This window comes from Dromiciops gliroides, chromosome 4 (genome assembly GCF_019393635.1).
Source record: "Dromiciops gliroides isolate mDroGli1 chromosome 4, mDroGli1.pri, whole genome shotgun sequence".
In the NCBI taxonomy this organism is placed as follows: Eukaryota; Metazoa; Chordata; class Mammalia; order Microbiotheria; family Microbiotheriidae; genus Dromiciops; species Dromiciops gliroides.
This window is the reverse complement of record NC_057864.1, coordinates 276532176-276552448: the sequence shown is the minus strand read 5'-3', so window position 1 is coordinate 276552448 and position 20273 is coordinate 276532176. Positions and strand designations below refer to the sequence as shown.

Below are 20273 nucleotides of genomic sequence, written 5' to 3'. Positions count from 1 at the left end.
GCTGTGGCCCCTCCCAAATGATTCAGCTAAAACTTTCAATATTAATCTTTACCACAAATAATTTTGACCACAGTGCCTAACTGTTAAAAAAAAACCATTATATTATTAAAATCTTTTATTGCAAGTTCAGAGGTAATAAATCATTGCTTTGAGCCAAGGACATTATTTCTTCAGTTAAAAGGCAGCACCCTAAGTACTGACATCTTTACTTTCTGCCCTTATATTGTCTTTTAGTCATAAGGAATAATCCAAAAAGGAATGATTGCAGTCTATCTCTACAAGGGCTATTAGCATCATCTCTAAGGCCAAAACAAAGTTTTATTTATTTTCGGTTGTTAAGCTTTTTCCCCCTTTATCTCTGTGCTTATGACCTACATATGTAGTTATTTATGTGGCTACCTTTTGTTCATTATAAAAATGAAATTTCTGCAAAGAGATGGACGTGTATTCAAGATAGCTCTTTGAAGACTAATCAATATATCAAATGATTTACCTTCTTAAGATTTATCTTCTCTCTGAATTTTTTTGGGAGTCCCATCTAGTATAGAGATTGAATTGTGGAAATGCCACTGTTGTACTTTATGTGTTCTACTCTGTATGGATCCTTTGAGTACTGTCTTTCAATTCCAGTGTCATGGGAGTAGTCTGTGTTGACCTATATATGAAACTTTATAATACAAAAGAAATATACAAATATAAATGGAAGAATTTGGTGTAGAACATAACATTTTTTTTTGTCATTGGCATTTTGTAAGCTGTGTTTACTCACATTATGAATGTCTCTTACATAGAGCTATTTATATAATACTACAAATTCCTCTCAACCAAGCTGTCCTAGTCTAAAAGTATGATTAGTTGGTAAGCATAGGGAATTCCCTGACTGAGGTCTTTCCCAAGGCCAGTTTGTTCTGCCCCCTGCCATAAATATACAACATTTATTATCTCAGTTAATTCTATGTGCAGACAGTGGCTGTCTGTCCTATATATATCTATCTCTCTCTCTCTCTCTCTCTCTATATATATATATGCATACACATGCAGATACACATACTTCTTTAAATTTACTTTCCTCTTCCTTTCAATATTTGCCCATTAAAAAATGACTTCTTCCTCTCTGTTCCATTTGTGTCCTAAAGAATTACCTAAGTCATGATGATAAGGGGTAATACTTATATATGGGTCATAATTCTAATTGGAGAAGAAAATGGCAAACTGCTTTAGTATCTTTGCCAAGAAAACCCCATGGACAATGTGGTCCACAGGGTCACAAAGAGTCAGACATGGCTGAATCAACTGAACAACAACCAACAATACTACTAACAAATTGTTATTAGGGAAAAAACAAATCCAGTATTGAAGTAAAATTGAAGAATGAAATAAAAGAAAGAAAAAAAGAAAATCAGCATTATTTACCTGTAAAGCCCATGAAAAATCCAGAATTTCTCTTCAGAATCTCCTGAATGCCCCTCTCCTTCTAGCTAAGTCTAGTTTTACTTAAATGCCAGGATTCAACATGGGAAAAGAGTGATTTTTTAGTCTACTAGAATGGCATAGTGTAGAGAAAGCTGGTTTCAAAACTAGGAAAATGGGGTTCAAGTCCTGGTTATGACACTCTGCCTGTGTGACCCTGAATAAATGTGTGACACATTTAATCTCTCAGTCCTTTGGGCAACTCTCAAAGACCATAAGTGTTGTACTAGAGGATTTCAAAGTTCCTTCCAGTTCTTGATTCTTTGAAAATTTGTCTACCCTGCCTTAGTATCCTTTATTGTACCATGAGGAATAAAAAAATCCCAATTCTCTAAAGAAAACTGGACTTTTTCAGGGTAAAAAAAAATCAGGGGAAAATTCCTTTAGATACTAATTCAGTTATTTGACTAAAACAACCAGCAGTAGTTCTCATTATTGTCTTTAAACATTTTTATAGCTCTTTTCAGCTTTTTTGAATTTTTGTTCATTTATATATTTGAGCCAAGAGACTGTTGGCCATTATTAAGTCCTTTATCATTTTATTTATTATGTTATTTATTTTTATTTTATTTATTTTAATTTTTTCAGGTGTGTTGAATTTAATTTAAATAATTAGAAAATGTAAACCCTCAAATATTCATTTATATCTATGTAAAAAGACTGTGGATTCTGTATGTGTAATATGTGTACTTAGTTACTTTTTTAACTTATATAAATTTATATAACATAAAATATCGTTGCTGTTGTTGTCTTTTTGGTAGTTCCATGAAGCATGGAGCAAACTCATGGAATGGCTAGAAGAGTCCGAGAAATCTTTGGATTCAGAGCTTGAAATCGCCAATGATCCAGATAAAATAAAGACACAACTTACACAACATAAAGTGAGTACAAAGTTGAAAAAAAGGAAGCCATCTCATTGCCTTGTGATGTTATTTTCCAGCCTCAACTAATCATGTTTTGGCTAAACCACTAGACAAAAGCACTGTTCAACATAAACTAGTAACAGATTAAATATGGTGGTGTCAGATTCTAAACTAGATAACTTGACTAGATGACTTTTGAAGTCCTTTCCAATTCCATATGTTTAAAATAAGGAGCTGTCTTCCAGATTGTTTAAATGGCAGTAATATTCCCTCCACACAGAAACATTTTTTTAGGTAGCATATTCATTAGGATCTCTGAAATTAGTTGTTGTAGAAAAAAATTTAACATGTCAACATATAGAGTTTCTCCATGTTAGAAAATGAAATTGTCTACAAACAAAAGAGAAAAAAATACTTAAATAATTGGCAGTAGTTGAACCATCATGTTTTTTAATTGGCCACTTTAATTATTTAGAATTATTCTTTGTGAATGAAGTGGAAACAATTAAAATTACCATCAGGAGTTATTATAATTATTGAATAAAATATCAATAAACAATATAATTTTTTCTACCTGGAAAGTTTTTTTCCCCTAAAACCAATGGAAAATGGTTAAAAAATTGCCTGCACACAATGGTGTTTTTATTATTTGAACTCAGAAATATAATTGTTGCTTTGCAAAGACTAGAATCCATCTCTGCAATATTGATGCAAATTTGATTGTACATAAGACTAAATTTCATTCTTGGGTTGATTCTACCACAATCGGAGTATTCAGATGTCCTTTATAAGTAGTATAAAAGTTCAGATGTCCTTTATAAGTAGTATAAAAGTGCAGCAACATTTTTATGAACTTTGAGAATTGAGTTCAGGTTATATCTTATTTGTGAACTGCTCATCAGCCTACTAGGGTTCATAGAAGTTACCAAGCATAGTGGTAGCTACAAGGACTGTGCTGCAGGGCATGCAGTCCCTTTGTTTTCTGTTCTTGACATGGGATAGTTTGATGGAGATGTCCAATAGGCAGTTGAAAATGAGGGATTAACCTTCAGTAGAGAGAGATGAGGGCTGGGTATTTGGGCTGGGATTATCTTTAGAGAAACATCAAATCCATGGAAGTCAATAACATCACTGAGAGAGTATAGAAAGAAGGACCAAAGACCAAGGAAAGTGCTGTAGAGCAGAAGTGTCAGGCACATGACCTTGTGGCCAGTAACATTCCTGAGTGTAACCCAAACCCAATTTGTGAAATGTTATTGGAAAATATTGAACAAAATAAACAATAAAACATAGTTAATGTTAATATGTGGTTTTCTAAGTTAATATGTGCCCACAGGGATCTTTATGCATGGTTTCGTGGCCTCAATTTCTATTTGAGTCTGATAACACTGTTCTATAGTACACCCATCATGCATCAGAGGCAGAAAGCATTGATAGACTGAACAAGGAGGATATTTCTGAGCCATATTGTTTATTTATTAAAAGTCTTATATAATAAGAGTAGCCTAGTTGTTCCTGTTTCAGTCTCCTTCTTAAGGGAGTCAGTTGCTTTCTTAGATTTAAATGATAAAATCAATAGAAAGCCTTCCATAGTGCTACCTATAAGGGCTGGTGTTCAGGAGGCATTTAGTGTTTGAGTCAATGATCCCACCAATCAAACATCTTTCTGTAGTACGTGGAAATGGCAAAATAGATCAGCCCTTTTTCCATGGTAGTACAAATTAAAATAGTACAAATATGACAATTCCTACATGTTTTATGTTTATGGGACAATCAGATTTAGCTGGATTGGCTTTAGCAGTGAACAAATAGTAAAGTAACATAGCAAAGAACCTAAGCATCAGCATTATTTATGAGGTTGCTGGCCAGTCTATAAAAAGAGATGCTAAATGATAGGAAACATCAAGTGCATTAATGAAGCTTCCCAATTTTGTCAACTTCAAGTACTACTAGCATCTAGTTTGGAATTTGGACATTTATTTTCAACATTAGTAATTATTTTCAACCATCATGTGTTTCCTTCCCCATTTATTTATTAGTAAAATGAATCTGTGCCCTTCTCTTTAAAACTTTTCACTAGAAAATAATGTCTAAAACAAGCAGAGTCAGCAAGCTACATAACTACAAAATACAATGGACATTTTGTCCTCTAACTTTGACCATGCACGGCAATTTTAAAAAATCCTATTTTCAGAGGAATCATGCAATATGATAGCGTAGCTTTCATTGGGGTTACCAGGCTGTAGCATCAACTTGAGGTATGGCCAAGTTCTTGCAATTGTAATTCATTCTTATTAGGCAGTAGTTCCATTTATTATAACAGATAATATTTTGAACAATAAGTGGTTATAGCTACAAGGGACATGGAATGTTTCCTCAGTGTTGACACATCATGAATAATAATAATGATTATGAATGTAACTAGTGTTTATGTAGTACTTAATCCAGTCCCCTATTCATTACTACTGCCATTCCATAGTCCCACACATACTATCCCTACCCTGGGCATTGATGAACCACCATGAGAATGAATACACAGAATGAATGGTGAGGAAGCTGAAGTTTTAAGAAAGAATTTGTTGAGGTACAAAGTATGCATACCACATCTGCTTAAAGATGAAACTAAGAGCATTAATAACCTTATTTCAAATACATTGAAATTTTCAAAAATGGTAAATAAGAAGTTAAATTTTATGTATGCTATATCCTTGCAGTTTAATATTTTCAAACAGATTCATGGTTTCTTAAATTACTTCTTTGAAGATTATAGAAACTTTAAAAAATTTTTGCTTTTAAACAAATAGACAACCTTTAAAATAAAAAACAAAACACATGAGGAGCCCCAACACTCCTGGTTTACTACTGTTTAAAAATTACTTACTTCATCATCTTCTGTTATTATTAATCATTTGTGATTCCAATTAGTGATTAACTTTTTTCTAATTCATTTCTCTCATGCCTTTATTAATCATATCTACACATGTATTTATATATATATATATTTTTTTTTTCTATTTCAAATATGCAGGAGTTCCAGAAAGCACTTGGAGCAAAACATTCTGTCTATGACACCACAAACAGAACCGGACGTTCTCTGAAAGAGAAAACCTCTCTGACTGATGACAATTTAAAACTGGATGATATGTTAAGTGAGCTCAGAGATAAATGGGACACTATATGTGGGAAATCTGTGGAAAGGTAAAATGAGTTCCTTAAAATAGTTTTTAAAACTTTTAAAAAACTGAGTGCAATTTAAATTAAGTGAATGAACAAATTTAAAAAACATTGATGAACTGAACTATTTAAGAGCTTATCATGGTGAAAAATACACTGGTAAACTCTGAGAATGCCAACAGAAAATAAAGACAATCCCTGCTGTCAGGAAGCTCTCATTCTAATAGGAAGAGATAACACACTTAGGAGAGGTCAGTTACATGATGAATTGTGAGTACTTATGATCCTTAGGGCATAGTATAAAGATATATGGTAACACCAGCAACCTTAAGGCCTTAACAGGAAGGCAGGTGGTTGTAGTAACCACCACAATAACTAACATTCATGTAGCACTTTAAAGTTTCCAGTGTACTTTACAGGTATACTATCTCATTTGTTCTTCAAAATATCACCACAATTATCACCATTTTATTCACTATGAGATTTAAATATATATGTAAATTTTCTTTTGATACATTTAACACTTCTTAGTAAACATCTAAGCCAATATCCCTATAAGTTACTTATCGCCTAAAAATAGTTCAGCAAAGCCATTCTTTTTTGCTACTGATGCTACATGTTACTTAATACTTTTGTAGTTTGCCAGGTGTTTTGTAGTTTATCAATTATTCACACAGTGGAGTGGTGAGTACTTTAATTTCAATAATCAGTACCAACACTGTCCACTGTATTTTGCCTAAATTTTGTTGTTTCTTAGGATTCACTTGATAATGACATTTTAGAAGTTTATCTAATCCTATTGTTAGAATCACATAAAATTTATCTTGCATTTCAAAAGGTAACTTTTTATAATGAGCATTTTGTGAATTGACTACATTATCTTCTGCCGGCCAGTGTCAAAGCACCATTCGTGAGGGACCACCCCTCTGGACAAAATTTCCTCTTTCTCTTTTTTCCTGTATTGTTATTTATATATTGTTTGTTAGCATAGGTTGTGTTTCTTCAAGGAACACCCTGTTCCTAGAAGAAACAAAGAGGGGGATGTGTCAAGATAATGGAATGTGATAGATGAAATTTAGCAGATACTCAGGGGCCCACCTGGAGACTGATTTAAACTGATTGAATTGATTAAAGAGACTGACTGCTGACTGGATTACTGGCTTACTTCTAGTTAACTAGATTGTAAGCACATGTGGCGGGTACTTAAGAGTACTTAAGAAAGTAATTGTTCTCAGAAGCTAAAAACTTTGAACTTTACATGGAGTCCAGTGAACCAATGAATTTGAATGACACTAGCCAATCAGTTTGAAGAACCTCCCATTTCTGGGAGGGGAACAGGAAGTAGGAAGCAGATGCTGGCAAGAGAGCTCTGTCTCTTTTTGGTGTGAGAGATTGGCATGGTGGCAGAGGACTTCAGAAGTGGGAGCTTAGGAAGGTTAGGATTGCCAGGTTATAGGAAGTCTGTTCTCAATCTTTCTCTTTCTTTTACTATCTTTCAATAAACCCTTAAAAAACCTAAACACATTTATCAGTGATTTTAGTCAGTTTACCCCCAAAACTGGGGGGACAGATTAGAACCCACATTTAGAATTCTAAATTACACAATCTTAAGCATTCATTTTCCATAGAATTAAATAAATAAGGCATTCTCAATAAACATTTATTGAGCACTTACTATGTGTGGGGACCACTGTGTACTAACCACTCTGTTAATAACTGAAGTATAATTGAAAAATAATTTAGTTGTCATAAACAAGGAAAGTAACTTTGGTAATAGTTTTAGATTATGCAAAATGATGTTATTTATTTTGTAAATATTTTGCACATATTTACATATGTATATATTGTTTTCCTAGAAGGTAAACTCCATGAAGGCAGGAACTGTTTAATTTTTGTCTTTGTGTCCCTAATACCAGGCTGCCATCACCAAAAAAGTTATTCTCCATCAATAAATCAAAAAGCATTTACCAAGTTGTACCTACTATTTGCCAGACACTGTACTAGGCACCAGAGACAAGACAAAGCAAAAATGAAGTAAATAGCCCTTGTCCTCAAGAAGCTTATCTTCCATTGGGGGAGACAATGCATACATATATAAGAATGTATACATACATCTATACAGACATACATATGTACATATGAAAAAAGGACATAAATACCAGGTCATTTTGCATCATCTAAAACTATTGCTAAATTTACTTTCCTTTGTTATGGTTGTTGACACACTTATGTTTGTATATATTTGTATATAAGTGTGTACCCCAATCCCTTTCTATTCTTTTCATGAATTTCCCAAGGACATGGTAAAACAGGAAACTTCTCAAAAATCTGAATTCATGAAAAATAACCTTACAAAAACTGGAATTTTCCCTCAATGATGAAGAATCTCTCATTTTAAAAGTTGCCTGAGGGAGAAAGACTAGGAGGGTTTCAGGGGAAACTACCTTCTTTCTTTAATAGTCCTTTATTTGGGGGGGGGGGCTACATTTGGATAGGTGGGAGAAATACTTTTTTGTCCAATATCAAAAGCAGTGAAGAACATCTTGGAGTTTGGGAAAATGAGGATATTTAGAGTACACAGAAAAAAATATGTAATTTAAAAAAAAAAGAAGGAAAAGGGCAGTTAGGTGGCATGGTGGATAAAACACTGTCCCTGGATTCAGGAGTACCTGAGTTCAAATCTGGCCTAAGACACTTGACACTTACTAGCTGTGTGACCTTGGTCAAGTCACTTAACCTTCATTGCCCCAGGGAAAAATATATATCTATATGTAGATATGTCTATGTCTATCTCTATCTATCTATCTGTAATTAGAGTACACAGAGGAAGATGCCTCTGTTGATCCATTAAAGGGTTTTCATGGGTTTATGTAGAATGATGACCCAGGAGAAAACTCACTTTGCTATTTCTTCTACTTCTTCCCCAAGCTTTCTCCCTCCACCAATCCAAACCATCACCCTACACCCAGTAATGCCTATTCTTCTTACACTGTTCGGTGAGCTTCACAGTAAGAGCGTCCAGGGTATTTTGAAGGGAAATGCAGGTTTGTTAACTGGACCTGAAAGAACTTGTGTGTGTGTGAATTATTTTTGACAAGTGTTAATGTACTAATTTGCCTTAGATAGTATGTATAGTATGTTTAGGGAAAAGAAGACAATATTGGAAAGATACATTAAGAAAAAAAATTATATTTCAAATTTTGTTATTCAACTGCTATTTTTTTTTTTAATATCAGAACTTAATCCTAGGATTTTTTTTCCCTCTTGGTCACTACTAAAGTTTCCTAAGAGGTTAGTTCAGCTGTGTCTCATTGCTTTATAAAAATAAATATGATTAACCGTTTTTATTTGACATTTTTTCAGGCAAAACAAACTGGAGGAAGCCCTGCTATTTTCTGGACAGTTCACAGATGCCCTGCAGGCTCTCATTGATTGGCTATATCGAGTTGAACCTCAGTTGGCAGAAGATCAGCCGGTCCATGGAGACATGGATTTGGTGATGAATTTGATAGATAATCACAAGGTATTGATAAATAACTCACACTCCCTTCTTAGTGTACTTTCCCATGTTATCCTGTTTACTTATTCTGGTAGGGATAGAAAGAGAAAAAAATAATCTAATTTAGGCCAATCATGACATTTTTTATAAATAGCACTGTTAGGTTGCTGTGAAGAGAACGTTTAATAAGCCTTCAAAGGCTAGATAAATGTGAGCTATTGTTATTAATATGAAATTAATCTTTGGATATTAGTGCAAGAAATTTGCATAAGTTTAGGATAGAATCACCAAATCACACTTAAAAGTGTGATACTAAGAGGGATTTAAAAATCACTGAGCACACTCTAAATATTTTAAACTATTAGTAAAAAGATGTAGACCAAGGAAACATTTACATCTTTTAAAACTGTATACAGTGTATTTTATTCAACAGACCTTAATGTGATTTCTCTTAGACTCACTGACTGAAGTTGTCAATGAACTATCTTTTTGTTTTTGTTTTTGTGAGGCAGTTGTGGTTAAATGACTTACCCAGGGTCACACAGCTAGTAAGTGTCAAGTGTCTGAGGCTGGATTGGAACTCAGATCCTCCTGGATCCAGGGCCAGTACTTTATCCACTGTGCCACCCAGCTGCCCCCAATGAACTAACTTTTTGAAAATTCAAGGAGGGATGGTAACTAAAAAAAAGCTCAGTATGCTTTCTTTTTTTAAAAATCAACTATCATGATGCTCTTTTAAATTTTATGGCATACTGGTGAAAAAGCTGGCCTCAGAACCAAGAAAGACCTGGGTTTGAAGTTCCACTTCTAATTCAAGTCTTATAGTTCACTCTAGGCATCTAAGATGGTAAGTTGTAGAAGGGGTGGCAACCTGCTTTAGTACAAGGAATTTCCTCATCTAGAAGTTACTTATACCAATTAAATCACAGGTTTAATCCCCATTTATTAAAATGTGGACCAGTCACACAAGCCATTTTATTTTTTAACATTGAGGTAAATATTGTAAATAATCATTTTAAAAAATGGATTTGCATAACATAAAGCCAGAAATTTAATTTTCTATTTTGAGGAAAGAGGGCTAAATAATACATGGGGCATGTTTTGACTCAGTGAAGACTTTAACTCTTTAACATTATCTATTCCTAAACAGGCCAGGAGAGTGAAATCATTCATTAGAGTACACAGCTGACTAGTAGGTCACATGAACAAAGTGGTTTAGGCTTAACACTTAAGAAATTGATGTCTCCGTATTGATCTGGAGACTTGTCCCCAGAGGTCTATTTGACTTGGGTTAAGTGCTTTTAAATCATTTTTTCATGAAATAGAAAGCTAGTTGTTTAAGTTGATAGATAAAATTATGTTTTAAGGTTGAGTAACTGGCATGATATAAGATATTATTGGAATTTGTAAAGAATGACCTTTGGAAAGCTGTTTAAAAATATAAATGATAAAATTCATTCATGGCTAGTCCATAATCATAGAAGTAAAAAAGTTTAAAAATGTCTAAATACAAATATATTTTTAAAAGATCAAGACATCATTTTCACTGAAATAAAGTTTTGAATGTGTATGAGAGTATTTAGAAAAAAGTCTTAATAGAAATCTAATTTAATGGATAAATGGTCATTGAAATGTATTGTGCAATTCAGTTAATTTTAAAGGGGTTTGTTCTTATAACAATTCCTAACTTGTTTTTTTTTTAGTGAAAAGTCCTGAAACTCATGTAATAAAATGCTTCTTCCTTAAAATGGAACATTTTTCCTTGAAAAATATTTAATAAGATTTCATCATATTGCATCTTAATTTAAACTATTCTATAATAAAAATAAAGCTCAGTCCATGCGTGAACTCAAATGAGGATGTTACATAAGTAGGTGAAATATGACATGAGCTATGAAGCTAATGTCCAGGTCAACAGATGGGCTTCCTTTCATTATTAAAAAAAATCTTTTGACCCTGTACTTTGAACTTGTAGCACTTTATTAGACAACAACATTTATTATGAAAGATTTGTCCATTAATCACTGCAAGAAGATCATTTTGCGCTAAATATTTTGAACATCCGTGTTAAGATGTTATGCCAGTTAGAGGTTATTTTCAGTGCTCCCAATTCATATTGTTTTTGGTATTGAGTTTTTACCTATATGTAAGGGCAAAATAAGGTCTTATAAATGATTGTATTACCTAAAACCCTAAAACCACATATTAAAAAAATGGTGATATCAAAATGGATTGGTTTTTCCCCCCCTGTGGATAGTACAATTTGAGATAGTACATTTTTTTTAAAACTTAGACTCTCACTTTACATTTTATATGTAAAAAAATCCAAAATACTTTATTCATATAAGAAAAAAGGCTTGGTCTATGTTTCATTATAATGAACTCTTGCACACAGTATTTTTCCCCTTTATGGATACTCATCAGAAATAATAAGATAAGGGATAATCCTTTTATTCTGTGACAGGAATATGTGATTATAACATGGAGTGATCAGCTGCTCTTCACTTGTAGGTCTTAATAACCTTGTCCATATCAGGCTGTTTTCTGGTCATTTCTTCCTTGAAAGTCTGTAATGAAAAGAGCAGCTGCTTTAAGAGTATACCATGGGGGGGTGGCTAGGTGGCACAGTGGATAGAGTACCGGCCCTGGATTCAGGAGTACCTGAGTTCAAATCCAGCCTCAGATACTTAACACTTACTAGCTGTGTGACCCTCGGCAAGTCACTTAACCCCAATTGCCTCACAAAAAAAAAAGAATATACCAGATAAATAAATCATAATGCGGAAATGGGTTAAAAATAAAAATACAAAGCGAGTTTTACTTATTGTGCCACTGTTCCTGAGAAATTTTTGTTTTTCTTTGAAAGATAAATATCACAGCCATTTGGTTCTCCATGGAAATGTTTTAAAAAATTTGTTGCAGACTTGACATATGTGGTTTATCTGGTGTGTATTATGTTTCATTATAATGAATAATTATTTCACACTTTATTTTGTGTCTATATGGATGCTCATCAGGAATAATTAGATAAGGGATAGTTCTTTTGTTCTGTGAATAAAGTACACACCAGATATGTCAGGTCTACAACAAATTTAAAGATTATAATTTATATTTGCTCTACTCATTTCTATTCATAATAGGCCCTAAATAACTGTTTGTTGGATTTAATTATTAAGGACAATTTTCTATGTACTATTACTTGTAGAATCATCTTATTGTAGATTCAGTAATAATAAAGTAGTAGGTGGAGGTTGGTCTTTGAGGGGCAGATGCTAGAAGCCAGAGAGATGGGGAAAGGCCTCTTACAAAATATGCCCTATGAACTGAGTCTGGAAGGAAACTAGGAATTCTAAGAAGTAGAAGTGAGAAGGGAGAGTCTCCCTCCCCTATGAGGAGACTGTGAAGAGGAATGAGAATGATGTGTGTTCAGCTATGAGGTCTTATGAAAAATCACTATCAGATCACTGCCATTTGGAAAGAATTGTTTGTGATGATTTATTTATGAAACTCTGGTGGTCTTAGGTCTTCCAAAAGGAGCTGGGGAAAAGGACAAGCAGTGTGCAAGCTCTCAAGAGGTCAGCTCGGGAACTCATTGAAGGCAGCCGTGATGACTCCTCTTGGGTTAAAGTCCAAATGCAGGAATTAAGTACCCGGTGGGAGACTGTATGTGCATTATCAGTATCAAAACAGACACGGTTAGAAGAAGCCTTGCGCCAGGTATACATTATTTTTTATCATTATCACCAAGAGAATGACAGAACATTTTATTGTATTTGAGATAGATGTTGCCTAGAAATTTATTTATTTGTTTGGTTTTGCCTGGGAATTTTTAAGAGGGACTAGTCTGAAGAAGAGATTAGCAATTTATGAAATTACTATAGCCTCATTACATATTTTTAGCTCTAGGAACTAATGATGCTTTTAAAGGGGATCTGTCAGATCTCAGATCAAAGGGCTACTTGCACAGTTTTTCAACTTGTATGGATGACATAGTAAGTCAAGCTTCCTAGAAACTATAAATCAGGTAGTTGGAAGCACAAGTAAGCTTTTAGTCTTCCTGAATACTGCAGACTGGAAAGATACATTTGATGTCTTTTTATAGTTATGGAAATAAAACACCATAGATCACTGACTTTTAAAATGGAAAGTCAGTACAAGCAATCTAAAGCTGAAGCTAATTTTCTTATTGAGGAGAAAGTATCTTCTGATACAATATTTCTGTCAGATTTCCTTTCATGAGTCATATTTTTAAAAAGTTTTTTCTTTTCCTTGTGAAATGCTAGGCAGAAGAATTTCATTCTGTGGTGCATGTCCTGCTGGAGTGGTTGGCTGAGGCTGAGCAGACACTTCGATTCCATGGCCTGCTCCCAGATGATGAAGAAGCACTCCGGAACCTCATTGATCAGCATAAAGTGAGTGAGAAACCAATGCTAAGTAAAATTTAACTGGGTGAATGAAGTGTTGCAGGAAGAAGCAATATATTAGTGTTTTGAAATAAGCAAGTTCCCAATTACTTTTGATTTTGCAATGAAAGGTTAAAAATATGGGTACTTTTTCACCCCCAGCAAATAATCTGTATGTATCCATATGTTTGCATACAAAAATATCCACATGCTAAACATGGAAGCTAAGATTCCACTTTAATAACCATAGACCCATTCCCAGCTGGAGTTTTCTTTTATTTGATCTTTCCTGGGCCTCCACCTATAATTGCTTGTGTGGCATCTGCCAGCAGTCCATACGTGGTGGATCTTTCCTTTCCATAATGCTATAAAAACAAACTTTTCTATAAATCCTCTTTCCCTTCAACCTCTTTTCTTTCTTCTCTCCTACATTGCCAAGCATCTAAAACTATAGTCTCTATTCAATGCCCATATTTCTTCACGCCTTTCAATTCTTACCCCCTTGCAGAATAACTTCTTTTTCCCAAATGCTACTACTGAATCTGCTCACTTCAAGGTCACTGATGACCTTATTGCAAATCCAGTGACTCTGTGTGTGCGTGGGGGGGGGGCGGGGAATGGTGCTGGTCCTTTAAATTCTTCATTGTTTGATAATGTTGACCATTCCCCACCTTATCCTCTTTTGCTTTCTGTGACAATTCACTCTTGTATTTCTGCTTCTATTTTTTCTGACTACTCCTTACCTCTCTTCTTTGTTAGATCCTCATGCTTTCCCCATTACACATACATGGGTGTCCCTCAAAGATCTATCTTTGGGCCATTTCTTTTTTCTCTCCACATTCCCTAACTTGGCATTCTCATCCATTCCCATGGTTTTAGCGGTCAGACTTCAAAATCTTTATTTCTGCCAACAATTTACACTACTTAAGCCTCTCCCATAATATCCATTCTTCTATTTCCAGAGCCTGCTCTATGTTTCTCTTGAGCAATACAAATTCAACATACAAAGAATGAATTTTTTTAATTTCCTCAAAACTTACCCTTCCATATAACTTCTTTATTTCTATTGATATCATCACCCAAACCTCTCATTTGTTAATGCTCATAGTATTGTTGACTTTGGGGACAGTGTAGGTGGCTCAGGGGATAAAGCATCAACCCTGGATTCTGGATGACCTGAGTTCAAATCTGCCCGAGACACTTGACACGTACTAGCTGTGTGACCCTGGGCAAGTCACTTAACCCTCATTGCCCTGCAAAAAAAAAAAAAAAAGAAAGAAAAAGAAAGAAAAAAGTATCATTGACTTTTTCTTATCCCTCACCCCTTACATTGAATCAATGGCCTGATGCTATTTTATCTATTTCTGCAATTTTTCTTGCATCCTTCCCCTCCTTTCCAGCTCCCAGTGCAATTACCCTCATTCTGGCCTGTTCCGCAAAATGTAAGCTGTTTGAGGGCAGGGATTATTTTATTTATGTCTTTGCCCTCTATAGGCACTTAATGTTGTTAATTGCTGTTAAACCTGTTCCCCACTTCTAAGAAAGAGCATGAGTTTTATTTTGAAAGCAAGTTGTTTTCATTCCAGACTTTTTTTGTACCAAATCACCTTGGAAGTTTCTTTTCAAGTCATAATAGCAGATACTTCACAGATGTCTTTTAAGTTCATCAGAGCAATTTTCTGAAAGCCTGGTCATTTTTTTTTCATTTAGTGAACATATATGTCTCTTTAGAAATGAACTTTCTTTATCTACAATTTGGAACATTTTAAAAAATTGTATAAACAGGATTGTAAATGGATTGATTTTTTGACTTTAGTAATGCAAGGAAATAATTACATTCCTAAGCACAATAGCTAAGTAATTGATCCTACTAAAAGAAACAATGCCAGTGGGTTTTCAGGCTGTGGTATTTTTTTTAGCAAAAATTAATGGAGTTTGCCAATCCCCTAAAGAGAATGGTCCACATGTCTCTTAACAGATGGCTTTTCACCTTTGACTGTAAAAGTAAGGAATTCTCAATACAAACATGGCATGTACTGCTGATGACAGCACTTGTAATTAGCTCAGACAGTTTTCAACACAACCCTGTCCTTGAAGGTCATGTAGGATACACATCATTAATTACAATAATAGCAGGAATACATCATCAATACAATAGTTTCTCACATTAACTAATGTGCCACTTACTGTTGACTTTCCTTCTAAGCCTTTAACAATGAAGTATTGCATTGCTCATAATAACGTAGATAAGAATTTATAAGGTGTCATCTAGAGAAATGAGATGCTAAAATATTAGAATCATCTATATAATGAAAGAGATATAACATAAATATTATTAGAAAGAATTCAGATTCATATTTTAAACATGAGTATTAGAGAATAATGCTATGGGTGGATCTTAATATAGTTTGAGTGAGGTTTGGGAACCCACAGCGAAGTATAAGGAAGGGGCAACAGTCTCTTTTATGTTGTCGAGAACTTGAGGGGCATGTATTTCAGGGCCTGCTCCTAGTCACATTACTGATGTCAGAAGGGGCCAGGTCTCACACTAGAGGCACAGGGTTTACAGTATTAACCATTGCTTTCTAAATTTCCTCAGCTATATCATAGGAAGCAGAGGGGCTTACCAAGACTGTTAGTCTCAATCCTGGATAATGGCTCATGCTTCTAATGGAGAAAACCATTGAAACTAGGAGACTAAGCACCAGCAGATAGAATATAACAAGTAGTGAGAAGTAAAGCAACTATGCTTTCTTGAGGGGGATTGAGGGGCAGTCAGGGTGGATGGAAATAAATCTATCCCACTTGTGTGCCTGGTGGAATAAGGCACACAAATTGGGAAAGTCATTGTATTTTTAGAGGCTCTTATTTGGTTCAAGCAGGACCAGACAGATCGTGTGTGTCAGGGGTGCGGGGGGATGTAGGTTTTCAGGCAGGGAGCAGAGTTCTGGAACTGAACCTGGCATACCCACTTTAGACCAGGGATTGGTGCTGATTCATGCTAGAAAGAGCTTCTTCCTGGAAGTTTCCTCTAGCTTGGGAATCAGTTGCCAAGCCAGTTTATGTTCACTGAGAAAATGGCCTTTCAGCCATTACCACAGGCCTCTTATGTTCCGGAGATTTGGACTTCCTGGCTTCTTTTCTGAAGGCCTTGCAGAAGAATCCATGTAGCTGAGTTTGGGAATTTCCTTTGTTCGGTATTAGTGCAGATGACTCAGTAAATGACTCAGTAAACATTCACAGAGGCACTGTCCAGAAGGGGCTCCTTTCTTGCTTTACCAAACCTCAAAGCAGCTCCTTGAGACCGTAGGTCTACTGAGTAACAGATCTAGGATGTCCTTGGAGAACATGTATTGGATGGGCTGAGTAGTTTTGTGACTTCCTATGGTGGTTCTGAGAATTCTGAGTGACTTTAAAGAAGCCTTTGAAGTTCTAACTCAATTCAGATGCCCTGACTTCAAAGGACACTTTAGAATAGATTAGCTTTCTCAGAAGAACCCCAACTCTTTCTGTTAGGAGAAATAAAAGTCATATCGTTAATGAGTAATTTGAATATCAAACTCAAAATAATGTTTTTTAGCAGGTGAAAAGTTTAATCCTTTTTATCTTGTTATGTAAAGTTGACAGCTACTGGCCCCAGTGACATTGTGTTGACTCTTTTCCCATTCTCTTTTGCCCCATTTTATTTCTTTGTAGTCACACAATAACTTGCTTAACCTCAAATTATTTGTCAGTATTAGATTTGAGATGATGATTAAAGGGGAAAGTCAGCTGGAATACTTACAAGTCTCATAATCTGGGGACAACGAGGTGGTGCAGTGGATAAAGCATAGGCCCTGGATTCAGGAGAACCTGAATTCAAATCCCGCCCCAGACACTTGACACTAGCTGTGTGACCCTGGGCAAATCACTTAACCCTCATTGCCCTGCAAAAAAAAAAAAAAAGTCTCACAATTTTGTTGATGTGGAAACTCCCACCACTGAAAAAGATTACACAGCTCTTCTTAATAGATGATCTTTCTGATTCCTCCCCAACCCTCCAATTCATCACATGTAAGCAGTCTTCTGGTGACAAGCCTTTCTGATTTTTTTCTTAACTGTACTTCATATGACATCCATTATAGGGCCTGTTTCCAAAGCCTTTTTCTCTTGATGCCAGACCTTCCAGAGCTTTCATTATGCTGCTGCTCAAGTTATTTTCCTTAAGCTTAAATCTGTCTGTATTACTACCCCACTCAATAAGCTCTGCTGGCTGCCTCTAGGATCAAATATAAACTGCTATGTGGAATTTAAAGCTCTTCCTTCACACTTTAGTCCCAACCTCCTTTCCAGTCCTATTATACTACTCCCCCACATCCATTCTGTGGTCCCAACCCAACTGGCCATGCTGTGCCTCATATATGCTACATTAGCCCTTTTTTTTTTGTTTGTTTGTTTTGTTTTTAGTGAGGCAATTGGGGTTAAGTGTCTTGCCCAGGGTCACACAGCTAGTAAGTGTTAAGTGTCTGAGGCCGGATTTGAACTCAGGTACTCCTGACTCCAGGGCCGGTGCTCTATCCACTGCGCCACCTAGCCACCCCTACGTTAGCCCTTTTGAAGGTGCTTCCACATTGGCTGTCTGTCACCCTTGCCTGGAACGTTCTCCCCCTTACCTTTGTCCCCTGGCTTCCTTGAGATCTCCTCCAAGATTTAGCTCAAATCCCACCTTCTGCAGTAAGTCTTTCCCTGTACCAACTGCTAGTAAGGCCTTTTCTCTGAATCACCTTCCACTATATTTAACCCATATTTTTGCATGTTGTCTGCTTCATTGAAAATGTGGGCAGCTAGGTAGCATAATGGATAGAACAATGGGCCTGGAGCAAGGAAGACCTGAGTTCAAATCCTGCCTCAGATAATTACTAGCTTAGTGACCCTGGACAAGTTATTTAACCTCCGCTTCAGTTTCTCAACTGTAAAATGCGTGTAATAGTATCTACCTCCCAGGGCTGTTGTGAGGATCAAATAGCATGATATTTGCAAAGCACTTAGTGCAGTGCTTGGCATATAGTAGAAGATTAATAAATGCTTGTTACTTTTCTTCTCCCTCAAAAGCCAGGACTGTTTTTGCCCTTCTTTGTATCCCTAGCCTTAATACAGTGTGTGGCACATAGCAAGAACTTAATCAATTTTTGTCAACTGACTGGCTGTAAGTTTTGTTTGTTTTGTTTTGTTGGGAAGGAGCAAGATATGGGTCAATACCTTTAATTTTATTAATGCAGGAAACTCCCATAGAGAAAACTGCATTCTACCAGAACAGATCAGCAGGTGTTGTTTAACTGGTAAGCTTGGGAGTATTGCTTAGGGCACCAAGAGGACCTGAACAGCTTAGACTTAGGTCTTTCTGAACCCAAGACTGGCTTTATCTATTATACTGTGTTACCTCCTGTAAATCATGTACGTAGTAGGCTTGATAAAATAGTAAACTCAGTGTTGCCCACAAGCTTCATTTAGTTTGTTAACTGTGTTTGAGTTGGGGTGGGGGATTGGCTGATCAGGGAAAGCTGCCACTTCATAAATCTGAGCTGTTGCTTGACTATTGCTAAATGACAAAAGTAACTTGCTTTATGGTTTCTGTTTTTTCTTAGTCCATTTGAAGGTAAAGAAGGATGAACCAATGTTAAAGTTAGGAATTCATCCAATTTTGTCATCTATCCTGACCACCTTTCTCTGCCCTATCCTTATTCAGTAGCAGTCCCTCTCTTCAAGATTCCAACACTAGTTAATGTTCTTATTGGTCTGTTGACTATAAATCTCCCCACCATTACTTTCCTTTTTTCTTTTTTTCTGTTTTTGGTGGGGGCAATGAGGGTTAAGTGACTTGCCCAGGGTCACACAGCTAGTAAGTGTCAGAGGCCAAATTTGAACTCAGGTCCTCCTGAATCCAGGGCTGCTGCTTTATCCACTGCGCCACCTAGCTGCCCCCACCATGACTTTACAATTTTAAACCTTTTATCTCTAGTTGTGGAATAAAAAGCTCTAGGCGGGCTTTCCCTGAAACCTTACTTATTAAAGCCTAGTAAGGTGGGTAGTATATTTTGAGTGATTGGGAAATGTCGAAAGGGACAGCTGAAATCACTCTGGATCTATTGGTTTGACCCTAAAGGTAAACTGGAAATAAACCCTTTAGCATGACTTGGGGATAGGGCCTGAAGTAATGCTCACAGCTCAGGATGCCTTGTCTTGGGAACTGCTTAGGGGCCAAGGAGCCCGTGTCACTTGTTTCCAAGACTTTGCTTCTCACCCATCATAGCACAGACTAAGGCTAGCATGTGTCCTCCTTCCTGATCTTACTCTTCACTATTTCCCCTAACCTAACTTCTCCTCTCTGCTTCAAGACTTGCAGATTTTTATCTCCTATTAATATTCAGTTATTTCTTTTAAACACACACACACACACACACACACACACACACACACACACACACACACACACACACACACACACACACACACACACACACACACATATATATATATATATAAACCTCCCTTATCTGAAATCCTGGGAGTCAGCTCTTAGGTTTCTATATTACTTTTATCTCTGGTTATGATGCTTCTGACAAATTTGTGACATTGGAATACATCCTTCATAGATTGTGTGCCTAAATTCATTTTTGTTGTAGAGTATAACATTTAATTTATTTTCAGGCCACTCTCTACTAATTTCTTTAAACTTGATTAGATGTGACTTTTTCCCCCCTGGCAGTGTGAACCAAATTTTAAATGAACCACTGGATTATTTTTTAAGAACCTGCTGGAATCAATACGGTTTAGCTAAGAAAAAGATGGCTTTAATCAAATTCTTTTCAACTAGTGCCAGTGACT

The 20273-nt window shown here is 35.8% G+C and overlaps 1 protein-coding gene across 1 annotated transcript in view; it reads left to right on the top strand.

Moving 5' to 3' along the window:
- The window catches only part of LOC122755023 (dystonin-like), a 646765-nt gene that overhangs the window by 603106 nt on the left and 23386 nt on the right, over positions 1-20273 (top strand). The window contains 5 exon segments of the mRNA XM_044003425.1: positions 2232-2351; positions 5362-5531; positions 8871-9030; positions 12529-12723; positions 13290-13418. Of these exon segments, the coding sequence (XP_043859360.1) occupies positions 2232-2351; positions 5362-5531; positions 8871-9030; positions 12529-12723; positions 13290-13418 (774 nt within the window).